General features: G+C 45.2%; 1 protein-coding gene across 1 annotated transcript; it reads left to right on the forward strand.

The window, feature by feature from the left end:
* Nucleotides 1-1,042: 1,042 nt before the first annotated feature.
* On the forward strand, nt 1,043-9,192 carry LOC114805657 (olfactory receptor 51I2-like; the record flags this gene model as incomplete). Its single annotated transcript, XM_039914689.1, is given in 5 exon segments — nt 1,043-1,132; nt 1,134-1,519; nt 1,521-1,624; nt 6,866-6,944; nt 9,126-9,192. Coding segments are annotated over 5 exon segments (726 nt in total), but the record flags the coding sequence as incomplete, so codon positions are not given.
* Nucleotides 9,193-11,363: the final 2,171 nt, after the last annotated feature.

An 11,363-nucleotide genomic window follows, 5' to 3' on the forward strand; every position in this document is an offset into this window, starting at 1 on the left:
GAATGAGAGAGAAAAATAAAGCATAATGACAAGGTTATGGGCTTGGGAGTCAGTACAGATGGTAGTTCTGCTTACAGTAATGGAAAAGTCAGGGGAAGGCAAGGGTTTAGAGGGGAAGATAAGTAGTTCTGTTTTTGAAATGTTAAGTTTGAGGTGATGGCAGTATATCCAAGTAGAGATGTCTTGAAAGCAGGAGGAAGTGGGAAACTGCAGAGAGGAAGGGAGATCAGGGCTGGTGATGTAGATTTGGGGATCATCAGCATAGAAGTGATAGTTAAAGGCATGGGAGCAAATGAGTTCTCCAAGGGAGTGGGTGTAGAAGGAGAATAGACGGTAACCCAGAACTGAACCTTGAGGGACCCCCACAGTTAGGAGGTGGGAGGCAGAAGAGGAGCCCATGAAAGAGACGGAGAATGAGCGGCCAGAGATATAAGAGAAGAACCAGGAAAGGACAGTGCCAGTGAAACCAAGGTTGGATAATGTTTCCAGGAGAACTGGGTGGTCAACAGTGAAGGCAACTGAGGGGTCAAGAAGGATTAAGATGGAGTAGAGGTCATTGCTTTTGGCAAGAAGAAGATCACTGGTGACTTAGCAGAAGGTGGTTCCTGTGGAGTGAAGGTAATGGAAGCCAGAATGGAGTGGGTAAATGAGAGAATTGGACAGGAACTTGAGACAGTAGGTGTAGGCAACTCATTTAAGGAGTTTGGAGAGGAATGGTAGGAGGGATATGGGGCTAATAATAATAATAATAATTATTATAGTATTTGTTAAGCACTTAACTATGTGCCAAGCACTGTTCTAAGCACTAGGGTGGGTACAAGGAGATTGGGTTGGACACGGTCCCTGTCCCACATGAGGTTCACAGTTTCAATCCCCATTTTACAGATGAGGTAACTGAGGCCCAGAGAAGTTACGTGACTTGCCCCAAGTCACACAGCTGACAAGTTGTGGAGCCGGGATTAGAACCCATGACCTCTGACTCCCAAGCCCGGGCTCTTTCCACTGAGTCATACTGCTTCATATATATATATAACTGATATATATCCTGCTCACTGTGAAAGAGAAGCAGGCACTGCACCAGGCCATGTACAAATTCCTGGCTATGACATCTGTCAGTGACCTGAGTGTGTCCTGCTCTATCTACCCTGCCCATGGTCTGCTTCAATGTCAGGGTGATCGGCTTCGAAGCCTGTATAGCTCAGATTTTCTTCATCCACCTGTTCTCCTTCATGGAGTCCAGCATCCTGCTGGCCATGAGCTTTGACTGCTATGCGACCATCTGTAACCCGCTCAGATATTTAGCTATACTGACTGACAACAGTATTGTCAAGATGAGGTTGGCTGTTTTCATACATAGCTTCATTATGATTCTTCCTCTACTCTTCTTCCTGAGGCGAATGCCATTTTGCAAGGCCAATGTCCTGCATCATGCCTACTGTCTCCATCCCGACCTCATCCTCCTGCCCTTTGTGGACACCACCTTCAGCAGCTCTTTTGGCCTGTACATCATAGTCTCAGCATAGTCTCACCTTCCTCTCCTACATCCTGATCTTCAGGTGTGTTCTGACCATCACATCCCAGGCAGGGCAGTCCAAGGCCGCCAACACCTGTCTCCCACATCTGTGTAGTGCTCATCTTCTAATAATAATGTTGGTATTTGTTAAGCGCTTACTATGTGCCGAGCACTGTTCTAAGCGCTGGGGTAGACATAGGGGAATCAGGTTGTCCCACGTGGGGCTCACAGTCTTAATCCCCATTTTACAGATGAGGGAACTGAGGCACAGAGAAGTTAAGTGACTTGCCCCCAGTCACACAGCTGACAAGTGGCAGAGCTGGGATTCGAACTCATGAGCCCTGACTCCAAAGCCCATGCTCTTTCCACTGAGCCACGCTGCTTCTCTATACATTCCCATGATGGGCCTGACCATGGCTCACAGGTACAGGAAAGAGGAGCTCCATTTGTTCACATATTGATGTCCATTGTCTAGCCCTTCATGCTGCCCAAGCTCAACCCCATCATCCACAAGGAGATCCAAAAGAGATGGTCACAGTGCTCTCTGGTGTCTTTGGGTTGGGCTGGGGAAGGTGAGCCTTTGACTGGATAATATTAAATGCTTCTTTTTAGTACTTTACTTTTGAGAAAATTCTGAGCCTCTTGTGTCCTGGTCACTGAGAAATGCACAGTTTTTGCCCCAATCTAACATGTGAGCTTGAAGAATCCTTCAAATAGAAACTCAGTGGTCAGTCCAGTAGTGTGTGACCCTCTCAGAATGCCCCCCTCCCACGGACTCCCTGAATCCCTTCTATTTACGGCACACTGATCCAGAGAGATCCAGCGTAAGATGGAGACAAGGACTCACCGGTGACTTCTCAAGATTCTTTCCAAAAATTGTGGTCTTTATTCAGTGCGCCTTGGGACAGAGGAGAAAAGAGCCAAGGCATGGATAGGAGAAGGTTAATGCAGTGCTGTATCAAGACCCATGAACCTGGGGTTGGGGCAGGGCAGGAGGGCAGATGGACAGAATCCAAACAGAGCTGAGAATGCTTCTTTCTTAACCTCTTCACCTTAGCCCAACTATGAAAATGCTTGACAGATCACAGTTTTTCCCATCCTGTCAGACTCTGGCACTAGACCCATTCACAGATTTCTTGAAAGCCTAACTCTGGCTTTCTTTTCAAATAAGATCTTAACTGGTGATGATCCAATTGCCAAAGGGGTAGATCGGGAATAAATGCCAAATAAGATCTTGTCCTGAATCTTTGGCTTTGGCAAGTGTAGTCTCAGTTATTCTGACCCAATTTACTTCTAACCCTCTTAACTGAGGATATCTTGAGTTTGAAGTGATGAATAGGAATTATAGTTTAATGTCAACTTCTGAAATTTTGAGAAGCAGCATGGCCTTGTGGCCCAGTGAGGCACAGTGGATAGAGCAGGGGCATGGGAGTAAGGACCTGGATTCTAATTCCAGCTCTGCCTCTTGTATGCAGTGTAATCTTGGGCAAATCACTTAACCTCTCTGTGCCTCAGTTACCACAGCTGTAAAATGGGGATTAAGACTGAGCCCCATGTGGGCTCCAACTGTGCCCAACCTGATTATCTTCTATAATAATGGTATTCGTTAAGCGCTTGCTATGTGCTAAGCACTGTTCTAAACATGGGGATAGATATAAGGTTATCAGCTTGTCGCCACATGGGGCTCACAGTCTTAGTCCCCATTTTACAGATAAGGGACCTGAGGCACAGAGAAGTTAAGTGGTTTTCCCAAGGTCACGCAGCAGACAAATGGCAGAGCCAGGATTAGAACCAACGTCCTCTGACTCCCAAGCCCATGCTCTTTCCACTATCCCAGTTGTTACTACATTGTCTGGCACATAGTAAGGACATAGCAAATACCGTAAAAAATGTAGGGTAAGTAATCTAGATCCATTATCTATCCAATTTCAGATAGAATTGCAAGCAAAAAAAAATTGCAGGCAAAAAAAATTGTTGAAATAATATTAATCGTGATTGTAGAGCTCTTTGGCATAGCAATTTCAGGACACTTTGAAATAACTATCATCAAAGCCCTAAGATTTTCCATCATATACAAGGAAATTCATCTCCAATTTTGACCAAGATTTCAGTTTTTCCTGGTCCACAACTGGTTAACTTATATGGTGTGGCTCAGTGGAAAGAGCCTGGGCTTCGGAGTCAGAGGTCATGGGTTCGACTCCCGGCTCTGCCACTTGTCAGCTGTGTGACTGTGGGCAAGTCACTTTACTTCTCTGTGCCTCAGTTCCCTCATCTGTAAAATGGGGATTAACTGTGAGCCTCACATGGGACAACCTGATTACCCTGTATCTACCCCAGAGCTTAGAACAGTGCTCTGCACATAGTAAGCACTTAACAAATACCAACATTATTATTATTATTATTGACACATTTGATGTTTCATAGGATGTTTTCTTTGAATCACTTACATGTATGGCCAGTACAAATGACATGAACTGGTCACAAATTAGTGGCACATTTTCCTCTTACATTTTACCAAATGCAAGGAACCCTCATGTATTCACCTATCAGGTCTAATCTCACAGTAACAGGCATCATTACCTGGGAGCCTTTAAAAAGTACCCTACATAGTTTTTATAATTCACACTGTGTCCAAATGCAATAGGGTAATAAAATACTTTTTAGACATTTTCCAACTGAATTTCATGCATCAGCTTTCTCTCTTTATTAATTGGATGAGTAAGCTATGAAAAACTCTTCTGTTTTATCTGTCATTGCAATTTTTTTAGAATTCCATCTACTGAGATGTAAGTTTCTCAGTAGGTAACTTTAGTGTTGACACTTTATTAATCAGTGAGTCCAAGTCGTCAAATTCTACCTGTTGATATTTCTCCAAACACCATTTATACTCTAAATACTTGTAGTGGATTTTGTCTTGTGCCTGGTTCGGATTGTTCTTTCCAATAAAGTTCAACCTGACCAATGCTTTTTGCAATTCTTCTATGTCTTTTGAAGCAATTTTCCTTGTGATGGGCTATATACTGTTTTGATCTATTTCCTCATGTCTGCCCTCCCTCCTCACATCCACCAAACTAACTCTCTTCTCTTCAAAGCCCTATTGAGAGCTCACCTCCTCCAGGAGGCCTTCCCAGACTGAACCCTCCCTTTCTCTCCACCCCTCCTCACCTTCTCAATCCCCCTACTCCCTCCCTCTGCTCTCCTCCTTTCCCCTTCCCACAGCACTTGTGCATATTTGAATATATTATTTATTACTCTATTTATTTTGTTAATGATGTATATATATCTATGATTCTATTTATTTTGATGGTATTGATGCCTACTTGTTTTGTTTTTTTGGTCTGTCTCCCCCGTTTAGACTGTGAGCCCACTGTTGGGCAGGGATTGTCTCTATCTGTTGCCAAATTATATATTCCAAGCACTAGTACAGTGCTCTGCACACAGTAGGCACTCAATAAATGTGATTGAATGAATGAATGAGTCTGCCAACAGATCCCTCCCTAAATTGAAAGTTTCCTTCAATCTAAATTGGCATTTACTTCAATGAAGTTTTGTCTCCTCTCCTCTTATTTGAAGGAGGAGTGTGGCTTAGTGGAAAGAGCACAGGCTTGGGAGTTAGAAGTCAAGGGTTCTAATCCCTGCTCCACCTCTTGGCAGCTGTGTGACTTCTGGCAAGTCACTAAATTTATCTGTGCCTCAATTACCTCATCTGCAAATTGGGATTAAGACTGTGAGCCCCACCTGGGACAACCTGATAACCTTGTATGTCCCCCAGTGTTTAGAACAGTGTTTGGCACATAGTAAGCACTTAACAATACCATTATTATTATTATTATTCAATCACTTTTTCATGTTCCCCTAAGATTGCACTCCAAGACTGTAAATCATAAAGGGGGGGTTTTGTAGCTGTCTACAGTTTAAAAACCTTGTTTACCTCTTCCATGGAAAACTTCCATAGTAAAACACAAACCAAATACCAACAGGTAAATAATAGCTCCCATATGTCAAATTCTACAGGTGTCCAGTGTGGAAAGAGATGTAATGAAACTGCCATTCTTGAGCCAAGGTGCTGCATCTTGATAGAAACATAGCCCTTGGCGGAAGTAACGCCCTTTGGAGGAACAATTGTTAATATGAAATCCCACTGGTTTAGTTGAATAGTTAATTTGAAATCCCTCTGGTTTAGTTAAACTGTTAATATGAAATCCCTTTGGTTTATTAAATCCTTTGAAAGTGGCTGAATTTTACTGCTGACCACTGAGGGTGTCAACAAGATCTGGCACCTAAGATAAGGTATCTGAAAATCAAGGTGCCTATGTTAGTGATTGAAAAAACGTATGTAGGGGAAAGGAGGCTATTGTTTGGGTATAAATGTAACTTAAAAAGCTCTTCAAGGTCTTACACTGACCACCTCCCGAGGTGTGGTGTTCCGAGGTGGACCATTCTGCAGAATAAAATTTGGAGATCATCTAAGTCATGTATGTGGCTCATCGACCATGCAGAGCAACGAACAAGTATAATTTTACTTGCAACAATAAAATATGTGCCAGAACCCTGAATATGCATGGAGAAGAAAAAGTATTTTTCATCCGACATTCGACAAAAGGCTCATCTCAACCAATCAGTGGCATTTATTGAGAGCTTACTGTGTCCAGAGCACTGTACTTAGCACTTGGGGGAATAGTAGACACACAACAATAAAGTTAGTAGACACAGTCTCTACCCATAAGGATATTATAGCCTAGAAGAAGAGCTTTCAATCTAGAAGAGGAGGATGGTGTCCAGAGAAGAGCTTACAGTCTAGAATGAAAAAAAATTCCTTTTAAAAATGATTACTCAGTTCTTAGATCTAAAATACTCTAAGGAATCTGTACTCGAAAAGAGAATGGAACTAAAAGGCAGTGAGGATTCGAACTCAAGGTGGTGACGCAAGCAAGGAAAGTAACACTTAGAGACAGTGTTGGATAGATCAGAAAAGGGAGGAAGGTGACCAAGTGCCCGTTCACCTCTGGAGAGGTACGAGTGACCCAACGGCCCCCCTCTCCTGTTTGAGAAGTACAGGAGAAGTAGCCAATCACAAAAGAACTCGGACAAGTGTGTTTTCTTCAATGACAAAAGAGACTCTTCAAGCAGGCCTTATCTGTTTTGGGTAAGAAGCAATCTCCTGTCCAAGCAGGCCTTATCTGTTTTGGGAAAGAGGCAATCTCTTGTCCCCCTGGAATTTGGAATTTGCAGATGTGATATACATCCCACCTGAAATGGGGGACTTCCTGAGACAAAAACAGAGTCATTTAGATCAAGAGCTGCTATGCTCAGAATGCTGTTTTCAACAATCCCCCCTTTTGATCCCAGCAGGGCCCAGACCTTGCGGAGATCACATGTCCTTCCTCGAGGTACAGAGGTCTTACGTGAGAAACGGCGCCTATGGGGAGCTGTAGGTCTTCGCTGGGTGATCTCGAGAAGGTCTTCCCATGTGAGGGGTGCTCCTGACGGGCGCAACAGCATAATCGATTGGGCTGCCTTTTGGAAACACAGCTTTAGAAGATGAATGACACAGCAAACCAGGAAAAGGGCACATATAATAGGGAAGATAAAGGCAATTAGTCCACTGGTCAAATTTCCCAGCCAAGCAGGCATGTTCGAGAGTCCCAACCAATCCCACCAGGACCCAGAAGTATAGTCGCGCTGGGAAGGCAGGCGACCCATTTGAGTTGTGATTTTCTGAACCTCAGTCTCTATGCGACTCGACTCATCCCGGTAGAAACAACAGGACTAGTTTAGGACCACGCAGACCCCTCCCTGATTGGCGAGGAGTAGGTCTAAGGCCATTCGGTTCTGTAGGAACACACGGGACAGGGAATTCACCTCCGACGGAAGGGCGGTGATGGAGTCTCCTGTGTAGTTGGCTAAGAGATGGAGCTCAGCAGAGAGATTGAAAAGGGATCGGGAGAGACTTTCCATGCCCACAGTGGGGAAAAAGACCAAGAGCAAAGGCATGCCATCCATAAAAAGAGAGATTTTGATGTACAGACAATCCTGGCACAATAACTCCTAAGGCACAAATTCCAGGATTCTCAGTTAAATTGCTGAGGGTCCTGTGCTCCAAAGACAATTGGGCAATTCTCCAAGTTCAGTGGTCCTCAGGGAGTTTCTTGGTGCCTGGGCTACCAGGACCTTAGCTGCATTGTCCTGTTTCATAGTCTCTACATGACGAGCAATCCCTCTGAGTTCGGTAAGGGGCTTAGAACTCCATCCGGGAATAAACTTATCAAAATAATTAGAAAATTTCCCTTGTTTAACAAAGGCAGTAGCTAGAGCCCTGACGTCCCGATCATTATTCAAATTCAACTGTACTAAAGTCTCAGCCGCTTCACTTAATCGATTAAAGAATTCATCTGAGATCTCTATGTCCTTCTGCCTCAGCCCATTAAAGGAATCCCAATCAGGATAGGGTTTCCTACCTATCTCCTGAATGGTGATTAATAGGGTCTGACGAGCCTGTGTGAGGCGCTGCCAGTCTCCTTCTACATTCAAGTTCCAATTAGGATCCGCAACTGGCCAAGCCACATGGGGCTGGCCTTCACTTTCTAATTTTATGGTCTGGGCACGTATGCGCTTCCTCTCATCTCTAGTAAAAAAAAGTTCCAACAGCTCCTCTACATCTGCCCAGGTTGGAGAGTGGGTCCTATAGATGCCCAAAACTCGTCTATGGACCTCCGTAGGATTTTGAGCGAAGGGAGGAGTATTCTGTTGCCACAACAACAGTGTCTGGGGCTGGAATGGGATATGGGAGCGAAGGGAAGTAACCATTAACTGTCCACCCTCAGCAGGGATCTGTTGATGAGATACCTGTACCGGGGCCATGACTGCAGGAGGTGGATGCACTGGTGGGAGGTAGGATGGTGGGGAAGGGCTAAGTGAGGGGGCTATGGGCAACTGAGGATATAGTCCAGGTGGCCGGGGAGAACTGCACCCAAGAATAGACGTTTTAGGGGTGGCTAGTGCTTCGGGAACACTGCCAGGATTTTCTCTTGTTCCCGCCTCAGCCCATAAATACCAATAACACATATCCCCGGCACGAGAGACGCATAGGATCTCCCGGAGTCTTTTGAGAATTTGAGGATCAAACGAACCTCCTTCAGGCTAGATATAATGGCCAGTTTGATATTGAAACTGGGTCCATACTTTATGACACTGCAAGAATTTTTTTCTCGTCATTCCATTTTGTACCGGAAGGACACCCTCGTCCCACAACTTCTGCAATTTAGTTAAACACTCATTAGGCTTACTGTGACCTGACCCCATACTGATCAACGGTCCCACCTAAATGATTAGGATCCTGGGTTGCCTCCCAGACCCTACCCTGGGACGTCTCCCAGACCCTAGTGAAACGTCTTTCACTAGAAACCCTCCAACCCTACACCGGGAGGAGAACCCTTTCCCTATTTCCAGGAAAGAATCATCGCTTACCCACTCTCTGACGGGCGCTCCTAATTAAGCAGAACCAGGTCAAAGGAGGGAGGGAGGATCCGGGCCCTAAAAGCGGATCCCTTAGACTTACGATTGCACGCTAGGTGGATTCACCGTCCCCTCTCTGATCCATTCTGCATTGAAGTTGGTCATGGCACGAGGGTCCCTTCGTGGTCGCCAAGAAACTGTACTCGAAAAGAGAATGGAACTAAAAGGCAGTGAGGATTCGAACTCAAGGTGGTGACGCAAGCAAGGAAAGTAACACTCAGAGACAGTGTTGGATAGATCAGAAAAGGGAGGAAGGTGACCGAGTGCCCGTTCACCTCCGGAGAGGTACGAGTGACCCAACGGCCCCCCTCTCCTGTTTGAGAAGTACAGGAGAAGTAGCCAATCACAAAAATACTCGGACAAGTGTGTTTTCTTCAATGACAAAAGAGATTCTTCAAGCAGGCCTTATCTGTTTTGGGTAAGAAGCAATCTCCTGTCCAAGCAGGCCTTATCTGTTTTGGGAAAGAAGCAATCTCTTGTCCCCCTGGAATTTGGAATTTGCAGATGTGATATACATCCCACCTGAAATGGGGGACTTCCTGAGACAAAAACAGAGTCATTTAGATCAAGAGCTGCTATGCTCAGAATGCTGTTTTCAACAGAATCCATCTACTTTCTTTACTGACCCGAATGAATGTGCACACTCTTTAAATATGTCTATTTTTTCTATGGTTCTTTGTATTAATCCCATATCCTTCGAGCATTTCCTATGAAAATTTCACATTTTCCTAAGCCTTCAAAGACTTTTAGGCATTTATTTAACATACATTACTTTGCTCTCGCAAGTCATAAACTTTCTTAACCCACACACTACACTTGTTCACAGTCTCAGAATTGTTGTACTATTCCCCTTAGCGGAAATCATTTGAACAATATCCTTCTTATCTTTATATTTTACTGTTACATTACATGAAACCACCGTTGGAAATTTTTTAAGAGCAGTTGGAGCATTTCTTCTGCATTCTGGAATGGCTCTGGGTTAACTTTCAACCCACTATAAATCTGCTGTGGTGTAATATTAACCTAAGTCAAACAAAAACTAAACTGTCATTCCATTTAGTTTTGGTTTCTATGCAGGTCTGGGCTGTTTCTATTTCCAAGGAAGTGGGTCAAGCTTGTGGGGGAGGCCTGGGAGGGGATGGTGTTATCTTCCCTCTCCCTGTGCAGGAATGATCAGAGCTTTAAGTAGGGTTTTGAAGAGGGGAAGAGAATTAGTTTGGCGGAGGTGAGGAGGGAGGGCGTTCCAGGACCGCGGGAGGACGTGGCCCAGGGGTCGACAGTGGCATAGGCGAGAACGGGGGACAGTGAGGAGGTGGGCGGCAGAGGAGTGGAGTATGCGGGGTGGGCAGTAGAAAGAGAGAAGGGAGGAGAGGTAAGAAGGGGCAAGGTGATGGTGAGCCTTGAAGCCTAGAGTGAGAAGTTTTTGTTTTGTGCCGAGGTTGATAGGCAACCACTGGATGTTTTTAAGAGGGGGAGTGACATGCCCAGAGCGTTTCTGCAGGAAGATGAGCCGGGCAGCAGAGTGAAGAATAGACTAGAGCAGGGGGAGAGAGGAGGGAGATCAGAGACAAGGCTGACACAGTAATCTAGCCGGGATATTACTAGAGCCTGTAGCACTAAGGTAGCCATTTGGGTGGAGAGGAAAGGGCGGATCTTGGCGATATTAAGAAGGTGAGACCGGCAGGTTTTGGTAACGGATTGGATGTGAATTCACCACAGACCTCTTGCCCATGTCCTTCCTCTGCCCTGGAACTACTTAATATGATATCGTAATCTCCCAAGATCTTGGTACAGTGCTTTGCACACAGTAAGCGCTCAATAAATATGAATGAATGAATGAATGAACGAACGAACGAACGAACAAATTATGTGCTAGCCTCTCTCTTTCCCCAGAGCTAGGGCAGGATGGCAGCCAGTTGGAGGGTTGGAGGAGCTGGCATATGTTCCCTCAACCATGTTCCCTCCCAGCTTTGCCCTTGCACCCCTCCTGCCCCAGAGGAAGGAGGTATCTTGGCTGCACTAGATAGGTTCTGGCACAGACCCAGCACCACGTTGGACCTAAGCCCCCTCACTCCTCTCCCTTTATCAAGGAGCAGTTGAGGTCAGACTCATCAAGGGGAGGGCATGAGGCCAAACTGATTCCTTCCTGTTCATTGGCCCTTAGCTTCAAGTGATGGCAAGTAAAATGTCGAACTAGCAGTTGAGCAAAGATGACTCCTTCCCATTGACCTGAGCTTAAGTATTATCCTCCAGTTGCCTATATTCTAAGGTACCCTGAGTGCTCCTTATTGGCTCCTGGGTAAGCAGAAAGCGGAAGGCATGTGCTCTTCTGCCT

Source organism: Ornithorhynchus anatinus, chromosome 2 (genome assembly GCF_004115215.2).
Source record: "Ornithorhynchus anatinus isolate Pmale09 chromosome 2, mOrnAna1.pri.v4, whole genome shotgun sequence".
NCBI lineage: Eukaryota > Metazoa > Chordata > Mammalia > Monotremata > Ornithorhynchidae > Ornithorhynchus > Ornithorhynchus anatinus.